At 53.4% G+C, this 26,095-nt stretch overlaps 5 protein-coding genes across 5 annotated transcripts; 2 read left to right on the forward strand and 3 right to left on the reverse strand.

Moving 5' to 3' along the window:
- Nucleotides 1-3,136: 3,136 nt before the first annotated feature.
- On the reverse strand, nt 3,137-7,410 carry CCOS01_00532 (TATA-binding protein interacting; the record flags this gene model as incomplete). Its single annotated transcript, XM_060448729.1, has 4 exons — nt 3,137-3,604; nt 3,662-4,000; nt 4,051-7,078; nt 7,169-7,410. 4 exons carry the CDS (start codon nt 7,408-7,410, stop codon nt 3,137-3,139), a joined length of 4,077 nt encoding a protein of 1,358 aa, XP_060320167.1.
- Nucleotides 7,411-8,524: 1,114 nt separating this feature from the next.
- Nucleotides 8,525-9,445, forward strand: CCOS01_00533 (uncharacterized protein; the record flags this gene model as incomplete). The annotated part of the gene is made up of 2 exons (XM_060448730.1): nt 8,525-8,667; nt 8,803-9,445. 2 exons carry the CDS (start codon nt 8,525-8,527, stop codon nt 9,443-9,445), a joined length of 786 nt encoding a protein of 261 aa, XP_060320168.1.
- Nucleotides 9,446-9,935: 490 nt separating this feature from the next.
- On the reverse strand, nt 9,936-14,731 carry CCOS01_00534 (phospholipid-translocating P-type ATPase; the record flags this gene model as incomplete). The annotated part of the gene is made up of 2 exons (XM_060448731.1): nt 9,936-10,617; nt 10,668-14,731. 2 exons carry the CDS (start codon nt 14,729-14,731, stop codon nt 9,936-9,938), a joined length of 4,746 nt encoding a protein of 1,581 aa, XP_060320169.1.
- Nucleotides 14,732-15,740: 1,009 nt separating this feature from the next.
- Nucleotides 15,741-15,980, forward strand: CCOS01_00535 (uncharacterized protein; the record flags this gene model as incomplete). Its single annotated transcript, XM_060448732.1, has 1 exon — nt 15,741-15,980. One exon carries the CDS (start codon nt 15,741-15,743, stop codon nt 15,978-15,980), a length of 240 nt encoding a protein of 79 aa, XP_060320170.1.
- Nucleotides 15,981-19,181: 3,201 nt separating this feature from the next.
- On the reverse strand, nt 19,182-21,164 carry CCOS01_00536 (homeobox domain-containing protein; the record flags this gene model as incomplete). Its single annotated transcript, XM_060448733.1, has 3 exons — nt 19,182-20,467; nt 20,524-20,735; nt 20,809-21,164. 3 exons carry the CDS (start codon nt 21,162-21,164, stop codon nt 19,182-19,184), a joined length of 1,854 nt encoding a protein of 617 aa, XP_060320171.1.
- Nucleotides 21,165-26,095: the final 4,931 nt, after the last annotated feature.

Here is a 26,095-nt window from a genome sequence, read left to right on the forward strand (position 1 = left end):
TTGGGGAGTCAGAAAGCGAAAGAGAGACTCTGGCCACTGCACAAAAGCTACTTCTTCGTGTACTATTGCTTTAAGCAATCAGCGTGGGTAGGCTTGTATCGTCTAGCTTGCGCCAGCGTTGGCTGCTGTGTTTTAATAAGGGCTGGGTAGTGTCAGATTCCGTAGATACTGGAAAACTTTTCTTTGTCCATTCATATGATGGTCTAACAGCTATACCGTGTTGTGACTGTTGTGAAGAGAGATTGGTCAACTACGTCCTTGGAACGTGTTGTTCGACGTTCAGTGAAACATCATGGCACCAACTTTGTCGCCATCATATGCGAGCAAGCAACCGTGGACGTACATATTTACAAGTCCAACATTAGCTAGATCTTTCAATTCCGATAACCACGTCCTCTCCTACTTGAACGGTGAACAGGAAGCTTTTAGCAAACTTCAAGTTGGGTTGTAGAAGTAGACACAGAAGAACTGTGGTGTCAACGGTCAACCACCTCTGGCCCAAAGAAAAAAGCAATGAACCCCTGGACTACGTCTTGACACATTCGTAGACTGGAAACTTCCACCATGGAATAAAGTATAAAACGCAAAAAAGAGATCATCGCTCCCGTGAAGGAACTACGCTTTTGTATGCCTCGTGGCGGAATCGAACCGCCGATCTTCTCATGTCACCAGGTACTAGTGAGACGCTATACCACTTAGCCAACAAGGCTTGTTGTCTTGATTGATGACACAGGAGGCGATGGAGGAAAATAGAGAGGGTTGCGGTGTGGGTTTGTGGGAATCGTGGTGGAGATGTGAGTGGGTGGAGTTGCGGAATGGGTGGATGCTGTGTGTCTGGGAAGTTGGGTTGGTGACGAGGTGAAAGGTGTGGGGATGGGTATGTGAGGCTTGATGGGGTGGGGGTCCTGGGAGTAGAGAGGGCGAGACATCATAAATTGGAATTTATGAGTGAGTGGGTGGTTGTGGATTTGGGTACATGGAGGTTCAAATGGGTTGGCTTCTCATTGTCTATTGGTATTGTGTAAGGCATAATCCAGGGCAGCAACATTGCCCGGGGGACGTGGGTTATATCTTCGTTTCTGAAATAGCTTGTTGATACATCAGACCGTGTAAGTCTAAGACGATAACCTGAGAAAGTTGAGAACGCCTGCCCAAATGAATAAGTCCACGTGCCTACAATCCTCGCTTTCTTGGAAACATTAGAGAGAACGAGTAAGTAAGGGATTGGTTTGCTATGAATGCCGCAATATTCTACGAATTCACAGACGTCTGAGTTAAGGCCAATGTCATCGTCTTCGAGGCAACCGTTTTGCCTCTTTGCCTTAGGCTTGGAGACTGGGATAGTTGACGACCGGGATGAAGTTCTCTGCGTCCAGAGTGTCCAAGATACATCATGTCCACTCCTTGCGCATTTTTCAAAAACAAAAGGGGGGGGGGGGGATGTCCTTGTCCCCTTCTGGCTCTCGACTTCTACGTTGAAGTATATGTGTCTGTTTACAAGGGGAGAGAATTTACGACTACATGTACACTGCTACTTGAGACATGGCTAATGTATGATTGATGTCCGTTTCTAAGTGTTGCCGAAGCCTCTCATAACATAGAAGACTTCAACAGCTCCCAAGTTGGAAGGGCTCAAAACCCGAGACGAACTCATCTTGAAAAGCGAAACGTAAAGCTGCCGCAGCGGTCCTTCTTTTATGCCTAGTGAGGAGGACTCCAAGCATACTATCTCGGGGAGACAGCAAACAGAAAGCAAACGTCTTCTCTACAAGGCTATAAATGTATCGCGCGATGCCGTCCATCTCTTCCTAATTCAGCAACTCGTCTCTTTGTGCGTTTGGTTCCGAAGGACATGTGCTCTCTTCACCCAGAAGATAGCGAATAAAACGGAAACGCCCGGGAGAAAGTAGATGCTCTACATTGGGGCATTCACTTTTACCCCAACACCCTACTCCCTTCGTAGTCGTTTCTTACCTCCTATTCATAGAGGTATATACTGACAAAGAAGGACAGTCTACTTGAGTACTTGAATGATGTTATCTACTAGAGGCACTTTAAGCTAGAAAAAGTTTCGATCCATTAAAGAAATCCCACCAACTGAAAACAGCCACCTGAAGCATGAATAGAATGGCGAAAGCTATTCAATATGGCTAGCCTAAAAAGAAGACTCTGACCACGACTGGAGCCAATATTGATAGTCGACTCTTCCCCAAGTTAATCCACTAGATGACAGCAAGGCGCTCCCTGCCTTGCTCGCGTGAAGACACACAGAGGATCATGAGGGCTGCCATTTCTCGAGGCTATCCAGCATAAATAAAGGAGTCTGATGATCTCCTCACCAGTAGGAGAACTTCCATCCTCTATCAAGACGTCTGGAAAAGGAATAGTAGACTGATTCCCGGCTTCTCTGCCTTCTATCACTAGCGCACAGTCGCATATCTACACGCAATACATTGAGTTTGGATCGACAACTCCAATTCAAGGAGCCACATTCTTCTAACCATCGAACTCACGCAATGTAATCATAATTCCGTAATGCCTCCAGCCAAGATCCATCGTCAAAACCACTCATTCAACGAAGAAGGCGAAGTAAGAGATAGGCCCGAGAAACGTCCTCCTTACTCCGGGAGCTACCCTGAAAAGACGCTCTAACCCGCCGTAATGCATACAAGCATCAGCGTAGACCAAGCACATCTCTATTTCCTCACCGAGGCGGAACGTAACCCAGGAGGACTGATGGCACGCGTGATCCACAAGTGTACAGTATCGTCATGAAATGCCCTTCACTCGGCCTTACCCACCGGCGTGATCCATCGAACCACCTACAAGCTTCAAATATGCGAGGAATCGTCGACCTTCTGAAGACGCATGGCCAAAGTAAGGTGATCTTATTCTCCAACTTTCGAATAAAACCTCATAGATCCACCTAGTATGGCTTCGGGGTATGCTTCACGGATCAAGAAAGGCACTTGGACTAGTTATTCGCCTCGGCTGTGAGACCTCCTTATTTTCCCGAAGAGTACTTGACAAATCAAATGCTAGAATTTTATTCATCCTCTGCTGTCCTCACGCGTCCTAGCTATGCCTCATCTTCAAGAGTAAGATGAAGGTGGCCTGCCTCTATGTAGTGTCTGTACTACAGAATGCTAAGGTTCTTGGTTTCCTCACGCAGGCTTCTAAGCTGCGCTTGGAACTCCTTGTTAACCCACTCCCAGTAAGCATTCCACGCCTGGCTGGCACCTCCAGCACTCGCGTTGGCTGCCCCCTTGCCAGAGCCATCCTTTGCACCCTTGAGTTTGTCTCCGAGCAAGAGCGTGACCCTAAGAACGCTCTTGTTCGCCTCCTCCTGCTTCTCCACATCCTGCTTGACGGCTCCGTCCTTAAGCTTGGTTGACAAGATGGCGCGGTATGCCTCGGCGATGGAGTCAAGGCGACGGCTAGTCTCATCAGGATCAAGCGCGATAAGCTTGGAGACCATTAAGTTGCAGAGACTGCGAATGTCGTTGTCATCTTTCAGACCAGCGACCACGCGGTCGTAGAAGTCGATGTTGTTGATTCGAGAGAAGGCCGTCTCCATGAGAGCGTACAGGGTCTCGTAAGCGCTCTATGTCTGTGGTTAGCGACAGCCGGCATCAACCTTCCGAGATAAGACATGACATACCTTTCGGACTTCAAGGCCATCATCCACCATATGTTTGAAAGGGCCCATCATGACCTCTCTGATCAATTGTGGCTTGATCACCGACTCGGTCAACACAAACGGCATTAGCTCGCCGAGGTGAGGCAGGATAAGATCGGGCTTGTTGTGTGCAGCCGAGTTGAGTGCCGACATCGCCAAGCGGCGGTTGTCCATCTCCGAATCCTGCAGCATGACAAGCAGCATATCGACAAGGACATTCTTGAGCATGGCGTCGAAAGCCTCGTCACTATCAGGAAGCGTGTATCGAACAGCCTGAACAGACATGCCCCGAATGTCGGGGTTCTCATTTCTGAGAAGGGACTTTGTTGTTGTTAGTTTCACTCTATCCGTGATGAATTTGTTCAATTTACCTGAAGCTGAGGCATGAAGGTCTGAGAGTCGATAATAGTCAGTCGTCCCACACATTCCGCGCACACCACTCGGTTATCGGGAATAGTAGAGGCGGAAAGGAGGTGCTGCCAGATATCGGCCGCGAACTTGGAGACTTCGGCAGAGAGAACGTTGACTTGCTGCAGGATCTCCTTTATCGACTGGATAAGCAAGTATTGCGTGTTGCCACCCTTCTGCATGGTTGCCAGAATGACTGGGAGGTATTCGGAAACATTGCCGGAGCCAGCACGGCCAAGGGCCACTGCAGCAGAGATAGAGACCTTGTCGGGCTCTTCGTGGAACTGTTGCAAGAATAGTTCCGCCTTCAATGGCGAGTTGGCTCCAAGACGGAGACCAGCCTCGCCGAGCACCGCAAGCGCCAAGCTCAAGCGAGCGTCGTCCTTGTTTCTGGAGCTGGTTTGCAACTCGGAAATGAAGCTCTCGACTGTGACGCCAGCCGAGCTTCCACTGGCCACAAGAAGTGCACCAATGACCTTGCCCACGACAACGGGGTCTCCTTCGATACTAACGTCATTGAGAAGCCCTTGCATGAGAGGCTGGCCAGCGCCGCTCTCGCCAACTTTGGTGACAAGAATAAGAATTTGGTCTAAGACGATGCTGGCATAGCTTGACTTGAGCAGACTGCAGATAGTCGCAGTCATTGACTGGGTGACCACGAGGTCGGCGTTTTCCTCGACGAGGGTCGCGAGAATGAGCAGGGCAGGTGCCAACAGATGAGTGTCGTTGTTACTAATAACGGGCACCAACGACGAAACCAGGCCCTGAATAGTGTCTGCATCCAATTGACCTCTGGCGGTCGGCGACACAACCAAATGCTTGAGTGCGAGCACGCTAGAACCGCGAAGAGCCCGGTTGGCCTTGCGGAGTTGTCCCGCAAGCTCCAGGGCGACCTCCCGAATCCACGACGTCTCGAGCTGGCCACTGCTAGTGCTGAAAGCTGCGACGTTATCGACGGCTCTGACGGCAGCCAGGCGAGTCGTCTCGTTCTTAAGGCGGTCAAGAAGTGCAGTCAAGGCAGCCTGTCGCTTGTCGGCTGGGATCAGACCATTGCCGTCGGCACCGGAGGTTCTAGACAGCAAGACGCCCAAGGCGTGGATACCACGCTGCTTGACTTCAGCATCGGCGTCAGTCGCAGTAATTCTGTTCATGATCGTGTCGAAGAGCTTCTGAAGCTCGCCCTTGAACTTCTGTGCCGTCATCTTGGACCGAGGGGGAGTGATTGCCTTTACCAACTCCTCAATCGTTCCGATGGCTTCACTTGAGATCTTGTAGAATCGATCGTTGGCTGCCGAAATGACACCAGCCACTATCTTGGTCAGGTACGGCTGCAAGAGACTTGACGAATGGGTCTTGGCAATATCGCTGGTAAGTTTCAGGGCGGCAACACGCAGAGTGCTGGGTGTCGCGGACGCATTTCCACCAGAGGCAGCCAGAGATGAGGCGAGTGCTGAGGCTCCCGTGGGTTTAATAGACTCAATGATGGGGCCGATGGCGTCGTTGAAATAGTCGGAAAGACCACCCCGCTGGACCGTGATGATATCGTCGAGGAGGTTGATGATGGCCTGCTTGGTAGGAATAACCTTGCCCTTGAGCAACTTGGTGGAAGCCTTCACAATCGTCGGGGTGAAGCGAGCCAAATCTGCGCGGGGTCCAGTTGAAGGGATTCTCTCGAGGGTGGGGGATGTAAGACCTGTGGCGGCATGAGGGGTGCTCATAGAACCGCCGCCGCTGCTCTGACGTCTGCGTTTTCTGCTGATGGGGATGGAGCTAGGCGCCTCGGGCTCTTGATCGTCGAGTGAGAGATCAGTGGGATACATGCCCTCGCCCGTCTTGCGCACAAGAAGAGACAGACAAGCAATAACTTCTAGACGGACGTTCTCCTCTCTCTCGTCGAACCTCTTTACCAAAGTGGGTCCAGCCTGGCTGTATAGAACACCGTTCTCTAACAAATCACCACTTCCACGGGTTGAGATGAGGGTGTAGAGAGCCTTGGCGGCACAACGACGAACCTTCCAGCTTGCGTCGTCATCATCATCAAAGCCAGCATCGTCTTCAAATTCGTCATCATCCTCATCCTCATCCTCGTCGTCAACGTCCATATCTTCGTCATCGTCGCCCATTGCGTAGTTGGGGTCGTACTTGAGATATCTGAGGGTCGCCTGGATGGTTTGGTCGGTAAATGGGCGCATCTGCGTCGGGCAAGCGGCGAGGAATGACTCCAGGGCAACGAGAGCGGATTCCCGCACCTCGTTGAACTCCTGGCCAATGTCATCTCCGTCGCTGATCTCCTCCAGATGCTTCTCAAGCTCACCCTCGCTCAGAGCTTGGAGAATGAAGGGCACCAGAGTCTTCAGGTATGAGCCGAAACGATTGGGAATGGATCTTGCCAATGAGCCAGTGATTGAAATATAGAGACGGCGTGTGACTGCAGAGATATCGGCCTTGTCCAGGTCGTTGCCCATTCGGTCGACCATCTGGCTGAGCAACTCGTCCGACAGGTGAATAGCAAGTATCGAAGTAGCCACGACAGCTCTCTTCTTCACGACTGATGATGTCTTGTCGTTCTCGAGCAGACTAATAACCGCATCTTGCATCGCCTCGACCTCGAGGGGCGAGAGCATCACGCCAAAGCATCTGACAACCTCGATAAGAATGTCCACCGACTCTGCGCTAAGGTCTTTGTCCACCTTAAGGAGACCCTGCGGGACGGGCGGCAACTGAATGTTGTTCGAGGGGTTCTGTGGCTGCACCTTGCCACCGGGTCCCAGAAGTCGCGGGATCAGAACGCGGCTGACGGCTTGGTATGATTCTGTCACGTCCTTGGCGGGCGGCAAGCCAGGTGTGGGTTTCGGGAGGGCCATGATGACGGCGCGGAGGGCGAGCGAGGGAACAGCATTGTCAACCGAGTTCTTAAGCTTGATCGCAGAGAGTTTCTCAATCATCGGTGCGATAATCGGGGTCGGTACTTTCATAACTAGCGGTCCGAGACTGTGTAGGGAAATTGTTTAGCTCCTGGCATTGCTTGTCGAGCGTTGAGAAAGATTTGCAAAGATGGCAAAGGGGTTCAGATTCTCGCACCATTTGATCGCCAGGTTCTGCACCTCTCCATTCTGGTCGTCGAGCGCCTTGATGATGCTATCAACAGTACGTGCGGCGACGTTATAGTCGTGGTGCAAAAAGTCGGGCTTGCCGTTCGCTAGGACCTGGAGCAGATCGTTGAGCGACATGAAGCGGAAATCCGGGTCTGCGTCTCCTAGCTTCTGCACGAGCTGGATCACTGTCTGCGGCGTCGGATTCGCCGGCACGCTTGACGAAGCCATCTTGGAGTGTGTCGGATGGGCTGGTTCGCTGCGTGCGAGGGTGATGGAGATGAGGAGGTTATCGCGGCAGGTGGCGTGTCAGCGGGGAATGGGTTCCTCTGACCATGCAGAGGAAAGAAAAAAGAAGGTCGACAGTCCGGCGATAAGTGAAAAGATGGCGGAAAGATGCGATATGTGTCGGGGCGGCAAATTGGGCAGGGTTGTTTTTGATGTTGGCTTTGGATCACGACAACAGAGACCCTCGTGAAAGAGGCGTTGTTGGTGGTGGGGTTACAGGTTCCAGAGCTCCAGGCAGGAAGGGCCCAGTCAAGTGTCGTTGGGCGGGATTACCTTAGACAGCCCAGCAGGTACCTCAGACAATACCTTACAGACAGAGGTCCCCTCAATGCTACCAGTTCCGGGACGTCCTTGCCCCGCGAAAGTGGACCCCTACCACTGGGCTCGCAGTGACCTCCACCACGCCGGAGCGTTATGTAAGTCTCTGGGAAATCCATCAGGTCCGTGCCGGCCCAAGCTCGCTCTCCGATAAGTTATTCCGCCCAAAGATTAGATAAGCATGGAGTGGAGCCTCGAGACCTTGACCCCGAGTTCCCATCTTCCCATTTCGGAATTGAGGTAAGGTAGGTAGGTATGTCGTGCGGGCCCCTTCGGCACCCCCCGGCAAATGTCGTCACCACAAAGCTGTGGGGAACCAGCCACCCCCGGCATCCAGGCGCTACACGGTATCCAGCCTCTTCCCTACCATTGGTCGATTGCTCTGGAAGCTCGTTGCTGGTGCAAGCTGGAGGCAGAGAGCTCGCAGCTCCGAGCTTCTAGACTTCGGACGGCAGGTCACTCAAAGTCAGCCAGCACAACAGGCCAGAAACCAAGGCCAAGCCACGCCAATCCAACCCCAGCTTTTTCCCCCTTCTTTTGGCTTCCTTACGTGCTTTCCCAAGCGGGTTTTTCTCGTGTTGCTCTCTTGGTCCCTTTCCTCCTTTCCTCCTGTTTGTTTTCTCTACAAAGGACACTCGCAACTATTCCAATTGGTCTTGCCATTGAGCTTCCTCCTTCCTTGTAGCGACTTGAGCATTTCCCTGCCTTCACTCTGTACTCCGTACTACACACTTTCACAATGTCTTTCGCCAGAGCAGCTTCCCTGCGTTCCGCCCTCCGATCCTCGGCGCGCCGGACGATCCGTCCCCAGTTCCGTTCTCAGGTCGGCCAGAGGACCTACGCCAGCCAACATGGCGCGAAGCCCCAGAGCGAGCTTCCTCTGTAAGTCCAATTGCCTTTGTATCCCCATCTAGAACCTAATTGGCTCCTTGAATTGAGCATATTTGTGTGAAACGGGACGACTGCCAGTCAAGACTTGCCCGAGGATGACGTGTCTGACCACTATCCGTGATACAGTGCCATTGGCTCAGCAGTCGTCTTCGCCGCCGGTCTGGCCGTCATCCAGCCATGGAGCGGCCCCGCGCCGTCCAAGGGCCACGGCGCTGCTCATGCCAAGCATGATGAGGAGGAGAAGCACGATGAGCCTGAGGAGAAGGAGGAGAAGAAAGAGGAGTCAAAGTCTGAGGACAAGGAGGAGTCCAAGCCCGAGGAGAAGGAGGACGATAAGTCTGAAGAGAAGAACGACGTGAAGTCTGAGGAGAAGTCAGAGGATAAGAAGGAAGACAAGTCCGAGAAGCCCAAGGATGAGAAGAAGGAGGAAAAGTCTGAGGACAAGCCCAAGGAAGAGTCTAAGGACGAGAAGAAGGGTGAGGAGAAGGAAGAGAAGTCTGATAACAAGGAGGAGAAGTCTAACGATAAGAAGGAGAAGTCTGATGATAAGAAGGAGGAGAAGTCAGAGGATAAGAAGGAGGAGAAGTCTGACGACAAGAAGGAAGACAAGCCCGAGGAGAAGAAGGACGAGAAGAAGGACGAGAAGAAGGACGAGAAGAAGGACGAGAAGAAGGACGAGAAGAAGGACGAGAAGAAGGACGAGAAGAAGGACGAGAAGAAGGACGAGAAGAAGGACGAGAAGAAGGAAGAGAAGAAGGAGGACAACTAACCCTGCCAAGCCTCATCACCAACCCTCAAACGAGTATGAATGAAGCCCACAAGGCCACACTAATCATCGAAATCATGATCATGTACATACACCACAGCCAGATTCTTCCTGCTCTTCGCACTTGTTCTAATGCATAATAAAGCATGGCGGCTCTGTTTACTCAGACGCAACAGACAATCATAGTGGAAATGGTCGTGATAGTTCATCATCGTAATAGTTGAGAGAGTCTTGAATTCATCGCATAAGGTAGTCTTTTCCCCGTATGTACACAGACTACTACGCCTGCCTGTTGTATGCAGTCCCCCGCTGTCTACTGCCGACCAATGTTTGACCTCTGAAAACGCCAAACGTAAAAGGGAAACCCATCATGCTTTGTGGTATCAAGAACAAGAACCAAAACCCCGGAACCCGAAAAGGTCAGTCCAAGTAACCATAATGCTAAATCATAACGGCCAATCATGTACAAAAACAATTCTCCTCCTCCTTCTTTTTACGGCCTCGATGATTGACCAGTCGACCGCAGCTCAATGGGGCCATTCACTGGAGTGTTCTTTGAGCTCCCCAACCACCTCGTCGCCACAGAAAGGCGTGGCTTTTTCGTTAGCTCTGAACTCAACTCTGGGCCTGCAATGTTGGCTTCCTCAACCGGAGGCGTGAAAGACCTAGCGGCCGACTCGTCTCTCGACCTTCGAGACTGTCGTGCCTGGTGGAATGAAGGCCGAGTGGTGGAGTGACTTGGCCTAGGTGCCCCGTCAAGGTTCGAGGGCCTCTCCTCGGTATGGCCAAAGACTGACTTGGTCTTGCTGCTGATAACTTCTAGCACCGTTCCAGAGGTCTCGCCGTGGCCACCTTCCATTCCTTCGGCCGCGTCATCCGCATTGAAGCCCTTCCTCTCGAGACGTTGCATGATATCAACATCGCGCGGCCAGTAGACCCGACGTATCGCGTCGACTATCAGCTCCAAGCAGATAACGGTCGCAAGTGCAAGGAGAATAGTAGTCCAGAAGCTCAACGTTCTACCAAAGTTATGAATGAACGCGTGGCGAAGCTGATATATGCGCAGGATGGGCCGGAAAGCTGCGGAAAGAATGATGTTCCACAAGAACCAACCCCCGACCGAGATGAGAAACCCGGCCAGAATGATTATGTTCTTGTTTTCCATCTCAAGAACCCTAAACTTGTTAGCAAAATATTATACACAATTCCACACGAAGTAACTCACAGCAACTTGATATTGATAAACACCACAGCAACTGTAAAGGGAACGGATCCCATAGCATAGAGCGATGTGTCCTGATCAAAAGGCAGCGAATTGTAGACTGCCCAGGTCACCCAAAAGATAATGAGAGACTCAATCAGCCCGAGGAATGTCCAGCCAATATAAAGCTTGATGTTGAAAGCTCTGTTCTTGTGGCCAAAGGTGTAGAGCTCGGGGAATTCAAGGAGCGTCTTGGCTTGCAGATCCTTTTCCAAACCGCCTAACAAGATAACAGCGAGCGACGTGAAGAAAGTGTTGAATACCGTCAAACTCCAATTTTCATATAGAGACGTCCCGGTGTATCCCGTGTAACGCTGGAAGTAAGCCTGTGGTAGGAAGAAGACAATTTCCTTCCAAAAAGTGGCGAGAATATATCTGCCAGTCCTAAGGTAGTTCCAGCGGCCGTGGACGAAGAGAAGACGCTGCAAGAAGCGGAATTGCGCAATGGCGTAGTCGGAAATGCGAGCGGCTTGGAGACCTTCGCGGCCCGAGATACCGATGCCAACATGCGAGGCTTGGATCATGCCGATGTCGTTGGCGCCGTCGCCAATGGCTAGAGTCAGGGAGTGAGGTACCTGCCGGCGAATACGCTTGACAAGAGTGGCCTTCTGTGAGGGAGAGGCGCGACAACAAATGACCGAGTCAACCCTCACTACAAGGTCGAAGAAGAGGAAGCTGAGGTCCTCGTCTCTTTCAATGATACCCAAGGTCTGACCGTCGACCACTACTACCGCGTGAGGCGCCATACCTCGGGCGACTTCACCCAGGGTCGAGAGGATTGACTCCTGCAGGTTGCCCATTGTAGCATCCAGGATGAAGACCTCGGAGAATGGCTTGCACAGGCCGGCAGAGTGACCAATATTGATGGCAGTCTCGCGCTTATCTCCCGTCAGCATCCAAACCTTGATCTCGGCGCGACGGAGCTTCTCAATCGTTTCTGGTACGCCCTCTTGCAATCGATCCTCGATGGCGGTAGCACCGGCAAGTTCGAACTTATCCTCAATGAGCTCACCGGCCGCCTCGATCTTTTCTTGTCGATTATCCAAACTAGTGGTGGCATCATGATAGATCCTTTTCCACGTGTTGTAATCATCCTCGCTGATGTATCGGTAGCCGTACAGTAAAGTCCGCAGGCCCTCCGAAGCAAACTCGTTGATGTGCGTGAAGCATCGTTCGAGAACGGTGCCCTCGTTGAGAGCCACGGACTCGTCAATGAAGTCATCCACTTCATCCTCGTTTGCTGACATGGCCATGCTGTGACGTGGCGATGACCAAATATCGTGAGCGCTCATGGGCGAGAGGATGTCTGCTGAACCTCTGCGTGAGGTCCATGCGTCAGCGTCGTCGGTAACGGCGCTGGATCGTCTGAGCATGTCGCCGGAGATTCTCTGGTTCATCATGCTACGTCGATCTGACATTGACGTTCTCCCAATTGCAAAGCTGCTGCGGGGCGTTCCACTCGTGCTGAGGCGTTGCTGTGCCTTTTCCCTCTCGACACTCCTACGAATCGAGGCTCTCCGATTGACGTCGCTTGCCTTTTGTGTGGCAAGGCCGCTAAGCTTGAGACGAGGCAAGATGACGTTGTCGGCGCCTTTGCAGTAAACACATACTCTGCCGTCGGGCATACGCATGATGATGGACATCCTCTTCCTCTGACTGCTGAACTCAATGACGTCTAGCACCTGGTAGGTCTCTCTTTTGATCGTTCCATCAGCTTCGGGAATTTGGAGAATGACTGATTGTGCAGGCCGGTCAATGAGGAGGTAGCCAAGATCTCTCGCAGCTTCAACCAAAGCAAGTTCATCGGGAGAGGCAGCTTGGTATTCGATCTCGCCGTCTTCCTTTGTCTCGGGTAAACATGTGTGGCAGAGAGCGATGCAGAGTAGGAATTGCTTGGCTTTCTTGGAAAAGACAGTGTCCGGTTTACGTCGCAGGTAGTCCAGGAGGTCTTCCGTCTTGAGCTCGGGCTCGGCTTGAGGCGCCCGACTTGTAGAGCGTCCCCGTCCATAAGTGCTGATGGACGGCCTTCCTTGTACTGGTGTCGATGACGAATAGTTGTCGTGATCGCTCGTTGTCTTTTCGCGGTTCTTGTCCTTGCCTTTTCCCTTGCGCTTCTTGCGAGCCATGTCAATCAACTTTTGCTTGGCGTGTTCGTCTCGTTCAATGTCCATATCGTGCAGCCATGCGGTGCCGGCGACGCTCATCTTTCTGAAGCGCATCACGTTTTCCGTCAAGGTGCCTGTCTTGTCTGAGAAGACGTAGTTGACTTGGCCCAAGTCTTCGAGGATCGTCGTGGTGTTGGCAACCATTGGCGTATTAGTGACCGGGTCGTACATCTCGACGTCTCCCATCATGTAAAACTGTATGATCTTGATGATTTCCAAACTGATGTACAACGAAAGAGGGATGAGCGTGTTGAACATGAGTATGAAAGCAATAAAGATCTTTCTCATCTTAATGCGCTCGCCCATAAAGTACCAAGAAGACTCGGCAGGGTCTCGCCACAGATAGTGGCCCAAGGTTAAACCGCTGCTGAGGCCGAGTAGCACTACTATGAGCCAAACGACGATTCTGTTAAGGACGCGCTGCATGGCGGGTGCTTTTGTGCGTACGTGCTTGTGAGCGTTCATTCGGATCTTGCATTCTTCACCCGTGTTCACGACGATGCCGATAGCTTCTGTAGTGTTTCGCACCGTGGAGCCGCGGTAAATGACATTGTCGAGTGACAGCGGCAGTGTCTCTCCGTTGACAGTGACACGTCCGTCGTACCTGTAAAGGTCCAGATTCGGGTCCTCGGAAACGATGGTTGCCTGACAAGACTCGATGCCTTGCAGAGTTTGACACCTTTCAGCGAGAACAGGTGAGGCTCTCTTGGCCTTCAAATTCGTCTCGCCGTCCAAAGCCATAGTCTCGATGTATGCGGTACCGTTGGGCCCGGACGCGTACAGAAGAACGATATCCGCCGGAATGTCGTCGTCGCGTTGAAGCCTGACGACGTCGCCAACCTTGAGGTCCTGCCATTCAATCTCGGTCCATCCATCGGCCGAGTATTCCGCAACTTCGCCATCCTTGTGCCTCTTCATCCTCGCTGTCGCCTTCTTGGATCGTTCGCCCAAAACCCATGCGCGACTCAAGTTTTCCGTCTTTGCCAGCAGATACCGGCGGTAGTCGTCGTATCCTTCCTTAGCCATTGATAATGACACAAACACGGCGAGAGGTGCAATGGTAGTCCACTGGCCCGTAGTGCTGAGTCCGGGGATGGCCTGAATGATACCGACGACAAGGAAGTAGAAGTTGCCCATCTTACTGAACTGGAACAGGAGCTGTTTGGGCAGGAAGCTCCATATCGTGTATCGACTGGATCGGATAAAATTACTGGCGTACGACTTCTTAGTGCGTTCGTCGATGAGATGGTCACTCCGTTCCCTTGACATGTCGAGTGGGATATGCCTTCCATCTGCGCTCGGCGGGAGCGGCTTCTGTCGCAATAATCCCTGTACAATGTACACATTGTAGGCCTTCCTTAGCTGGTCGCTGACCGACTCCTGCGCAACGCGCCATTTTGTCCTTTTCGTTGGCTCTGGTCGGTAGACTGGATACTTGAGATCAGAGTCTGAAGGCTGCGCGGAGCTGTGGTCGCTGCCCCGTCGAGGCCGTGAGGACGAGGGCTCGTCCTGGATATGGCCCTCGAGATCACCCCTTGAGGGAATCGTGTAGAGCCCTGGCCTATTCGAGTTCGGGTGTGATGACGGCGGGTCAAAGCTGCGCCTGGAGTCTCGTTGAAGCTCGTCCGAGAAACGGACATGACCGCCGTCGAGGGCGCCTTTGCTCCCCATGGGTTCGGTGATGGCTCGTCTCGGGTGAAACCTTTGCGCTGCGCGTGGCGCGAGATTCACTGATGGCGAGGATATGTCATGAAGATCGTTGTCATTATGGTCAGAGGAGGTTGAGCTTGACGACGTTCTTGGGGCGGGGTCAGCGTCTTCATGTTGCTGTGAAGGGGCGTCGCCCAGATGCCGTCTGTCCATTCTTGAGGGGCGCGCGAGGCGAGGCTTGGTCGCTTTCTGTCTAGGCCGTACACTGAGCAGTGGCAGTCTCAGTCTAGCCCCCAGAAGCGCGGATCGAGAACCACAGTGATGGTTAGCTGGTCAAGGCTAGCTCGAGACTAGAAGGACGGCAAAAATGGGCTTGTTCCAGACGGATCCCTTAGAAAGCGGCCCGGATTCACCAGAGTGGCTCGGCCATGAAGCTCTTCATTGGGCTCGTCTTGGAGGTGGCGGCGCGTTCCTTTCTGGATCTGGCGTGGCTCTTTGGAGTCGTGGGATCTCCAAGTGCCGGACCAGCGCAGGTGGCCAAAAGCTGCACAGAAACGTATACAATGGTTTTGCAGGAAGAACTGAAAGCGTCTTAAGAAAGTGGTAGGATCTGCAATTGCCGCGACGTCACGGGCGGGTATAGTGCGCAAGTGAATGACAGAACAGTCGTCTTGAAGATTAACAATTCAGGAAAATGCTAATGGTGTTGATGTTGTTGAACAGTGGTGTTGAGTAATAATAGTAAGCAAGGCGAGCCAGCCTCGAATCGAGGACGAGAGACGTCGAGGTAAAAAATTGGCAGGCTGGGCGGTGCTGTATTCCCGTAAGAGGCGGACGCCGAAGGAAGCGCCGGCGGAAGGTCCCCGTAAATGGAACTAGGTCGATGCTCCCCCATTAATTGTACTCGTCAATCGTTGGCAGATTAGATACTCTGCACCTAAAGGGAAAGCAGATGAGGGCTCCTTGGCAGTTCCTTGCCTTCCTCTTGGTACTTGGTAGACACCTCACGAGTAGACACGAGTAGAGCCGAAAAGGTTGCAGCGTACAGAACTGCGCCGCCCTCAATACGCAAGTATGGACGACGACGAGGCGCTTGGCAAAAAGTCAAGATTATCAGGCCGCGGCTCACTGGTGAGTCGATGACTAGGTGGGTTGGTCTTGGACCTCTGGGGTATTGTGTGGAAATACCCAGGAACGAATATACGTCTGGAGCCCCCAATCAATGGAGAAAGGGCTACCTACCGGTACACTTTTGCAAGGCAAGCCTCAAGGTGGGAGGAACCTGTCTGAGTGTCTGATGCGGGCTTGGCGCCTCTTCTGCACTGCCACGGTCATCTTGTTGCCCGATGTTTCCTTACGAAGTACTCGTACGAATCAACGAAAAGCCCGCGGAACAGCTCCTCACCCACCACGCGCTCATCCGCGGTTCGCGGAGACGAGGAAAAGTTGGTTGGATCCATGAATCCGTGGGGCCATCGCGGTCGGCAGGTCGGGCGCGAGAAGTAGCAGCCAGTACTCCATACAGCACACGAGCGAATGAAGAACGACGAAATAGAGACTTTTTTCCATCAAGGGCCGGGGCGCGGAAGAGAAAGGTTCAGGTGGCCAGCCGCCAAAGAGCATCAGCGCCCCGGGCATGGAGAAAATGGGAAAGTCCCGGCTTCCGACTGGCAGGCCAGCAGCAGTGCAGCAGCCCATTCGATATTTTGCCGTGCCCCCGCATTGAGGACGTCATTGGGCAAGAGATGGGATGCACCTGAACTTCCCAGCTGGGAATCGCCAAAGTGCGAGCGAAGCAGGAGCCAACACCCACCCATTCCTTCCATTTCCTCCCTGAGGACACAGCAGTACGTACCAAGCTGTCCGCCCATCTCCAACCACAGAAGGACCCGCTCCGCCTACAACCTGCCTGCTTTCCGAACGGACGTCGGAAGCTGCGGACGATCTGAGGAAAAGGTTTCGATCGGTCATCCATTTCTATCCATCCATCCATCAAAGACAGCTTCAACAAGTCATTGACCATCTTGGCGACTGTCGCAGCTCCCATCACACACTTTCCTTGGTGTTTCCGCACGCATTGAAACATTGCGAATGCGAAAGCAACACCAACACTGCCCGACATTCATGACTTGGCAAATATTTTGTGCCTGTGTGGGTGTTGACGAAAGAAGACCATCCTTCAAGTGGCAGATGCAAGTCCGATTAATTACTCTGTAGCTTGTTCAACGATCACGCGGTTGACAGAAAGCATCAAAGTCGCTGACAGCATCCACACGCACCTGCGCTACTCTACTGTGCACCTACACTGCCCCGACTCGCATCATCTCACGTGAGTTCAACTAGCACACGAAAGAGAAAGTGCGAGACCGTCGTGGTCCTTCAGACGAACGTGGCCGATGGCTGGTAGCCTATAGACACTGCAGGGGGCTTCCTGGATATCGAAGAGACCTACCGCATACCACTACGGATACTTTGTATGGATACTGCTGCGAAGAAGGGGAAAATACACCCTACCCGATCTCTACAGTCTACAGTGCCTCACCACGAAAAGATTAGAGTTCCCCGTATCCGGCTGCATTCCCTACCCGCAAGGTGCCACAGACCCCCTCCGCTCCGGCGTCCAGGAAAGTAACGCCGTCTCATCTCATTTCCATCCGTTGATGCCTGCAGCAGTCCGGCATGGCACCTGGCTCCTGACCGTTCTTCGAAATATCGGGCAATATCCCATACCATACCGCCGGAAATTCCCGTCCAAACGTTCACACCACACCCAAAGCACAATCGTTTGAGTCCACAATGCCTTTGTATCGTTCCCGTCCGATCCGCCTTCTCAAAGCCGCGAATTTAACACGACTCAAGCGAAGAGAGAAAGGGATTGCATCTCGTGCTACGATTGAGCGATTGAACGGAACAGGCAGTCCATGATGGACAGATCTCGCCCGGCCTACCTTACTTTATTTAGGGTACACAGAGCGCCCCTCAAGCCTCCCAAAGAACCTCGTGTTAGCAGGCCGCCGCCTCGCTGACCAGATGCACTCCAAGCACCCACCTATCCATCCCCGCCTCTCTGGACCAGCCGGGCTCGCGCGCCAACGTCCTCCGCTGAACTAGGCTAAAAGAGATGGGCAAGCACACAAGCTAGGCAGTTGGGCTACCAAACATGAGCCGACCAGCCGACCAGCCGACCAGTCGAGACCTCACGCTACCTTTGGTCTTACACGTTGATCCTCCTTCTGCGCACACTCTTGTAAATACTGTATACCGTACAGTAAGACGCTGTATCTCTGCTCTTGGGGCAGAGCATAAGATCCGGCGAAACTCGACCTCACGTAACATGTCCAAGCCTGCCTTGCTGCGTAACAGAGCACGCGGCTGCGACAAGCCCCCCCCCCCCCCCATCCCCGGGCCTTCAAGGCAGATCGGATTCTCTTCAGCCTTACCCGCACAAACTCATAGGAGGCACATCAGATGGAATTCCATTACGTCCAAGCTCCATGGGCATAATCGGTGGGGCGTCGGACCTGAAATCGAAGACGGCTGCGTCGGTTCTGATTAAGCCTTACCTCTGGTAGCAGGGCCTGCGGGGTCTTGCAAGTTACATCGGTTCACCGTAACAGTCGTGGCCATGATACATCACCGGAGAGCATCATGGGGCTGATCATTTGGGAATCGTTGAAAGTCACATCACAATTAGGAGACCGAATGTTAAGGTGGGAAAACAGGGATTCAATGCCCATGTGTCTCTCAACTCTATCGTCAATGCTTACAAGCTGGCCGCTTCTCTTTCGAAAAGCAGCCAGCCAAGCCTCTTCGCTGCTCGGCCACCGGAGGCAGCTCCCCATTACCACCTCTTTCGGTGCCGGCATTCAACAACAAAAGCCACAAAGCCCTGCTCCCACGACCCATCAAACCAAGAAAATACCCAACAATATAGGTAAACAAGTAATGTGTGTCTTGAGAGAGTTGTATATCCTCAATAAAAAAGATGTGTTGTGTGTGACTGATTACGAACCAGGAAAATCCCAAGCCACCTGGGCTTTTCCCCATTTTCATCCTCCAAAACCCGCAGCCAGGACATCTGAGATTCATGAACAATGACAGATGAAATAAAAAATATCAACGACAGCGATGTGCAGCGCAAGCCAACCAAGAGAGAAGGGAAGGATATTAGGGGCCACGCCATCGTCTCCGCGAGGTAGGCGTGGCTAAAGGACTAGATTTGGTGATGGATTGTGGGCATGGTGAGATGCCCACACCCTCGTACCAGAAGCCGGTTTCTTTGTTCGCGACAATAAATGACTCGAAGGGTGAAGTAAATCCAAAAAGTGCAAAGGTACGATCGCCTGTGCCGGACATGCATGATCGAGATTCCGAATAGAGGTATCGTCATGCAGAGTCGTCGTGGCCGATGGATGATGTGGTAGCGAAAACGGAATCACACATCATAGTCATCGGTGTTGAAAGTAGACCAAGGGCAACCCCATCTGGTATATGTCGAGCGCCTAAAACGCCAGCTGTGAATGACCAAGGCAAGCAACTCCTCTCTCCCGAATAAACCATTTGAGAGAGCACGCCTTCCCAAGTTTGTATGTACGCCATGTCCTAGTGAAAGGAACTCCGGATGCTTCCCGACTTATTCAGTACGGCAGACCGATGTCAGGAATCAGTGGGGTGTTTGGTGCATGGACTCGGGAGACATTGAGTTGGGGTCAACGTGGTCAAACTGGACCAGTTGGTTCATGTCGAGGTCGTTGTGGCCTTGCTCACCATACGCAGGTGAGTGAGGGTGCATTGGCAGGTTAATGGTGTGCTTGGAGTACATCTCGTTCAGGCCGGTACCATCATCAGATACGGCACATGATCCGTTGTCGCCCTGCTGGTAGATATCGGCGGATGCAGATCTACCAAGCATGGAGAGCGGAGGCGACTGCTCAACAATAGACGGCTCTCCGTGGTGGCTGCCGAATGAGAGGGGAGACACGGAGGGCGGGATCATGCTCGGTGACGGGTGTGCCATGGGAGAGAGGAAGGCACTGCCGTAAGGCGTGTTGTAACTGGAAGCGGCAGGGAGAGGGCTCGGCTCAGGGCCCTGGGAGAAGAAGTTGGGGCTCGTCGGGAACTCGGAAGGGGAGGCGGTGGTGGCAGACATTGGGTACTGGCGCATATCCAGACCGAATCCGGCTTGGGTGTCGATTCTCAAGTTGGGGCCGAGTCCGCCGGGCGCCTGGGGAATCGGTGCGTAGATGTTGGGACCAGGCGTCTGAGGAGCTGCCATTTCACCCGGCTGTTGGATATAGAAGGAGGGCATGGGAGTTTGGAGCATCGAGAAATCGACAGCCATGGGCACGGAGCGACTGCGCTGTCTCTTGTGGCCAGGTCCGCGCATGCCAGGGTGCATGTGGTTGATGCCCCAAGACTCCTGGAACATACCAACGTGCGGCTGGGCAAAGTTGGGCTGAGAAGAAGGGCGGCTGGGCGACACAGGAGCGGACATGGACAGGGCGTGCTGCTGGTCGATGAAGGGGTGCGGGTTGTTGCGGTTCATGAAGGCCTCCAAGGAGACAAGCTTGGCCAACTGGCCGCTGAGAACCTTGGGGTTGCCACCGAGGTGGTGAACCAAGCAGTGCGAGGCCTGCTGGTCCTCGGTGAAGTCGCCGCACTGGAAGAACCCGCTGGCTTGAGGGGAGGAGTCCATGAAGAAGTTGGGAGCCCGGTTCAGCTCGATGACGATGCCACCAGGCTTGTTGGGGTCACCCTCCTGGTTCTCAAGGAAGATATTCTTGATGTAAGCAAAGGGGTACTCGATCTTGTAGCCGGCCTGCTCGTTGTTGATGTAGTAGGTCATGGTGCACTTGTCAGGGGAGTAGAAGATGATGAGATCCATCGTGTTCTGTCCCACGCGAGTCCACTTGCCGATGCTCAGAGAGCGGCAGGTGAGATGATGGATCACTGGGAATGTTAATGCTGCTTTCATCGATGGTTTGTCAGGGACTTCTTAGACTTACAAACTTTGCCCTGGCCGTTCTGGTCACCGCCGAGAAGCATGTTGTTGTGGCCGTAGGGGAGAAGACCTGTACGGCCAAGGAAGGGGCCGCCGAGGCCCTTGCCGGACTCCATCGCCTGCATAGCGAGGTAGGCTCGCATGGATTCGGGAATCGAATCGATGTCTTCGCCGGTCTCGAGGCTCTTCTTGGCCAAAAGCTTGATCTTGGCGCGTCTGTGTAGTATTAGTGGTGACTCAGGGGTATCAGGCTGCAAAGCCGGAAAACGAGGGGCAGTAGAAAGCGTACCTGTTCTGGAACCAGATCTGAACAGACCTTTCGGTCATGTTGATCTCTTCTGCTATCCGCTCACGAACGGTGGCAGTGGGGGTTGGGTTCTTGTTGAATTCCACCTCCAGAGTCGTCAACTGGTCCTGAGTGGCACGCTGTCTCTTCTGGTTCTTTTGCTGTTGGGTCAGGGTGCTCTTGCGCGGCGGGCGCCTTGATTGCGAAGAGGGAGGCTGTCCATTGTGGGTGGAGGTGGAGGGGGAGGGAGTCTGGTCCATCTTGTGGGCGGATGTGGGAGAGACATCCTGAGGGGTTGATGAGCCGGGTGTCGAGACTTGCTGGACGAGGCCCACGGGGTGTTCGACCTCGGTAGCCATGTCTTTTTCTTTTTTCTTTCCTGCTCGAAATTCCTTCGTTCAGTTAGAATGAAGTCGGTGAGGTGTATCGCTTGTGATGTGGTGCGATGTGGTTGATCAGATCAGGGTGGGCGGATGTTCTCGAGGTGAGGGAGTCTCGGTATTAGTCGCGTCCAGCAGGTGATCGGGATGTCGAGGATCGTTTGATTCACGGAAACGCGCAGATGCGGTACTAGGTGTAATTGGATGGTAATAGGTATGGTGCTGCGAAAGCTAAGGGAAGGTATAGAATGAGCTGTGAGGCAAAAGATGCTAAGGAGCGTGGTCTCTGATCCAACAGGGGGAACAGGAGGTGAGATTTTTGTGTGAATAGTGTCGTTTGGTTCGCGAAGAACGAATGTGTGTAATTCAACCAGACGGGAAGGAACGTAATAAGAATGCCCGGAAAGGAGTGACGGGATTCAGAAGCTGAGATGGTTGAATTATTTCAAGAGAGTGACTGTGAAAAGGAAAAAAAAGGAGTGGGGGAAGAGGAATAGGAGGGAAGGGATTGTCGTGAACGACGAGGATGACGATGAGGAGATGGGATGAGGAAGAACACCAGGAGGGATGGGGGCAAGAGAGGAGAAAAAGGAAAAGGAATGGATGGGCGCGAGGCGGCGGGCCCCAGTAAAAAAAAAAAGGGAACAGAACAGACGAACGAACGAACGAAGGAACCGGCGCCAATCCACCCTGTTCCTAGGTAGGTGTGAGGTGCCTGTCCCCTCCTGCTCCCCTCTACGTGTAAGGCAAGGTACCTTTCCCCATGGACTCGCCTTAGTTCCAGGAGTTCCCTTTTTGCTGCTCACCTACTTTGTTGCGCCTGTAGACACGCCTTGGGTACTTTCTCTCTCACTACGAATACTTGAGGTGCTGTCTACTTAGGGCTACTCGCTGGGAAGAGGTCTGGTCTGGATGGACTGCCCCAGGGTCGGGAGAGGAGTGAGGCGTGTGGGTTGCGGGCGGGCGTGGGACGAGGGTGTGAGGCGAGTCGAGTTGGGGTGAGGTGTGGAAAAGTGGGGCTTTGGATGACAGGGGGCAGGAAAGACCGGACGTGGGACGTGGGACGTGAGGTGTGCAGCGGCGGCTCAGCAGCCAGTGGTGTGTGCGGTCTGCGGGATGGTCATGGGCAAGGGCATAGGATGGGGATGGATGGATGGGACTGTTGGTGTGAAAAGGCACCAGTTAGAAACGGTCCATAGGTTCCATGAGTCCATACCTTACGCAGTATGTACCTTCTTCCGTACGGAAGCGAAGAGACTGAGGTTGAGTCCCGTCTGCTACTTTTGTAGAAAACGTGTGCTTTAGCCCTAGGAATAGGTAGGTCGCATCATGTGAATGTACCTTCCTTGTGGTAAAGTGCTCCTGTAGCCTCTTTCCTCCGCCCCTTTTTGGTAAGTAGGGTTTGGGGCAGCTCTTGCTCTTGCTCTTTCCCGACCACGTTCCGTTCTCTCCTCGACGGCAGGTGCAGTGTTCAGTGTCCACGAATTGGTGTGGAACTGTAGATGGGGCAGACACGCCGCACGCCGCACAGGAGAAAAAAAACTGTGAAAGCCAGATAGATAATTGACACACCCAGACTGGTGGACGCGGCGGACTGGACGTGGATGTGGACACTTGAAGTCTGGACGACGGACGTTGGCGGGGGACGAAGACGAGGACCGGGGCTGGACGTATGGGCGACACCACCAGCAACCAGCGGCCAGTGGCTAGTGTACATACAATGACTGGGTGCACAGGGGTAGTGCCAGGTACGCGCCTTCTCTCATTCGTCGACAAAAGCCACTTTACCGTTCGTACCTGCCGCCGATGAACGGAACCTGTCCCAAGCTGGTAAACCTTGCCTCAAGTGGCTTTAGCGGCTTCTTTCCCCCGTTTAGCCTTTTCTGACCTTCTCTCTCGCTTCCACTTTGTCTCTTCCTCTCCTTCTCCTGCATAGCTGTTCTTAGCCTCCTCCATCCGTCCCGTCTTTTGTAGACTGCTCGCCCATCTTGCTTCTATTCGTACTCCGTTCTGCGTGGGCGTCTTCGACCTGATAATTGTGCACCTCGTGTGTGCATGCGAGTATGCGTTGTTGACCGGTTCCTGCGTCCTGCGCCTCACATCATGCATCCGTATCCCTCAATCCAGATCCAGACCAGCCAAACCAGCCAGACCAGTCTCGTTCCCTCTCCGCTCTCCCACACCAGAATGACTACACACCGCCGCAACGCCGCGCGCCGCCGTTGGTCCATCGGGGCTGCTGATAGGAGGTGCACCATCGCACCCGCCATGGATCATGGCCCTGCTCGTTGCTGCAGTTCCTTGCCCTGTTGATGCTGGACTGCTTTCTTGTGCCCAGTGGCCATTGAGGGAAAGGTGGGGGGGCAGAAACATGCAGCGGCCGAGGAGAGACCAAACACGACAAAAGGGAGGCCTATCCCAGCAAGCGGGAGGCCAAAAGGGAGACCGGCAAGTGCCAGAGTACCTCTCGCTCTCTATTGTTGGCTTCGCGGCGTCGCGCCCGATGGACGCATTGAATCGAATCGCGCGGCATCCGTCCACCACCTGGACGCCGATAGACACTCAGCATCATGCCTACGCAGTACGCAGTACTTACACGAACACATCCTCAGGCTCTGATTATCAAAAATCGTCCATCCTTTCCTACCTCGTGTCCGATGCCAGGCTACCTTAGTGGCTGGTATCAACTAAAGAGTATCCGTCTCCTCTGTAGGCAGACAGACACTACCACGTGTTTTGCGGCTCGAAAGATGCCGCATAAGCATGAGGTAACGGGTGAGAGCGCGCATCATCCGGCCCAGTCTCTAGATCGCTGCCCGCTATGGGTACTCGGTACAAATAGTGTCGCCTATCCTTTTCGTCCTCACCGTCTTGTGACTCTCGTCCAACGCAACGCCAGACGCCGTGGGTCGCGAAGCATGAGCCACGGCCGGGGACTGAAGCAGAGCAAGATACTCGCAGAATGTGTCGCGCTTTCCGCCAAAATGGCCGTACCTTGCGCGGTAAGTGAGGGGAGACGGACGAAAGAGTCTCCATCCTTTTTGGGGGCCGTAAGAGAAATTCGCGGCCGGTGTCTGATGCGCGCTGCATCAACATCTGTGGAGGCGAGTGCGGATCTCCCTCAAGGCTCACGCTGTCTGGCTGTCAGTGGTCAACCTCCACCGCCCGCATCCTCGCTCCGTTGTTGATCGCCCTGGAAGGCTCGGCCTCGAGGCTTGGTCCTGTCGATTCTGGCATTCTGCCGGGAAAGGGAGGCATAAGAGCCGGACGGTGGGACGATGAACGGAAGGTCCAAGGAGGTTCCCGTCAAGCATGACTTGGAAAGGAAAGTCCACGTCTATGGAGTACGTACTCCATATTGTGCATGCGCAGGTACGTACACGTCTGGCTGTGACTGTGGCTGATGAGACTGTGTGGGCCCGGAACGGAGCAAGCAGTGAAGCACAGATGCATGGGCGGGGTCCATCTTTTTGGTCCGGTCCTCAGGCACAGGGGTAACTGACAAGGTAGGTACTTTGAATCCATAATGCAGACATCCATCAGCAGACACGTCGGACGGCAGCTCGAAAAAGGGGATGCAAGGAACGAATGGAAACATGTCTTGGCCCAGAGAACAAAGAGAAGTGGAATTTGTGTTCTAAACTTGCAATGGACGGAATCGTAGGTAGACGACACGAACAACTCCAAGCGGAGTCAGCGGGCATCTTGTTTTTGAATCACTCGGTTCGGGGCTGTTGTCATGCGAAAGATGCAGCCGCACTCCATATTCCGTACCAAACAACGCCAAACCTGGAAGTCTCGCAGCCGCAAAGCCACGACCGTCTTATCGGTGCTGTTTGAACAGGGGCTTGTTTCCGTACCTACCTATGTATCCGTTCCCCCTCTGAATTCTCACAGACATCCGCACCTTGTGTTACGGATAGCGATACGGATGCTGGCTCTTTGGTTGTTCGAGAATCAATACCAACCAGTCCAGCCAGACATCCTCCAATCCTCCGACGTCAAGATCATCCAAAGTCTAAAGTCCCCGAATCCCAGCCGTTATCTCGTCCCGACATCCAGGCACGGGTAGGGGAGGGTGCTATAATGTGTTTTGTTATGCATTATCATGACACCTTATCCCGCCAATCTGTCGCGTCCCTCCTACTCCATCCCTTCCCGCATTTTCCATCCGTTTGCCCTTCTGGGCTGTCTATCTTCCCATGTCGAGTTACCAGGGATCGCCCACCACCTTGGTGAGCTTACATAGTAGACAACGTTCCTGGAGCCAAGATATCCATCTTACTGTGTACCCAGAACCAGACTCGTCATGTGCGGGCAAAACGGCAGGCCTAGTCGGCCCAAACTGTCCCGTCAGTCTTACGTCCGCGAGACGGTGGCAGGGATGCTTAGGTTCTCTGATGAATACTTCGAGCCCCTCAACCAAGAAAGACCCGCAACGGTTTGCTCACAGTGCGCGGCTTCTCCGCCTTCCGTTGCACTTGCCAGTCGCACTTGCACCAAACCTAAGGAAAGAGCCACTAGCTGTAAGGTACCCGAACGGAGGAAGGTACGCTGGATACCTACGTCCCACCTTAGAAACGTCGCTCCCTGACCCCTGCTCACGTCGTTCATCCAGTCTTTTCCCGATTGGAACCTCAGGTTGATTTCCATCCACCCTCTTTCTCTCTCGCTCCAAGTCTCCAAGTCAGGTCTCCATGCGGTTGCAGCGTGAACTTTCAACATGGTCCTGTCAACCTGCATCATACTGCAGGTCGAGGCCGTCTTTTGCTGGCGCCGGTCGATCGCGGTTGGCATCACTGCACTACACTGCTGCACTGCTGCACTGCATTCACAATGCACCACTCGCAACTGGGACAAGCCACATATTCCAGCGTCACATCGCTGGCTCGTCTTCGACCATTTGCTCC

This window comes from Colletotrichum costaricense (assembly GCF_030867565.1).
Source record: "Colletotrichum costaricense strain IMI 309622 chromosome Unknown Scaffold_1.1, whole genome shotgun sequence".
NCBI lineage: Eukaryota > Fungi > Ascomycota > Sordariomycetes > Glomerellales > Glomerellaceae > Colletotrichum > Colletotrichum costaricense.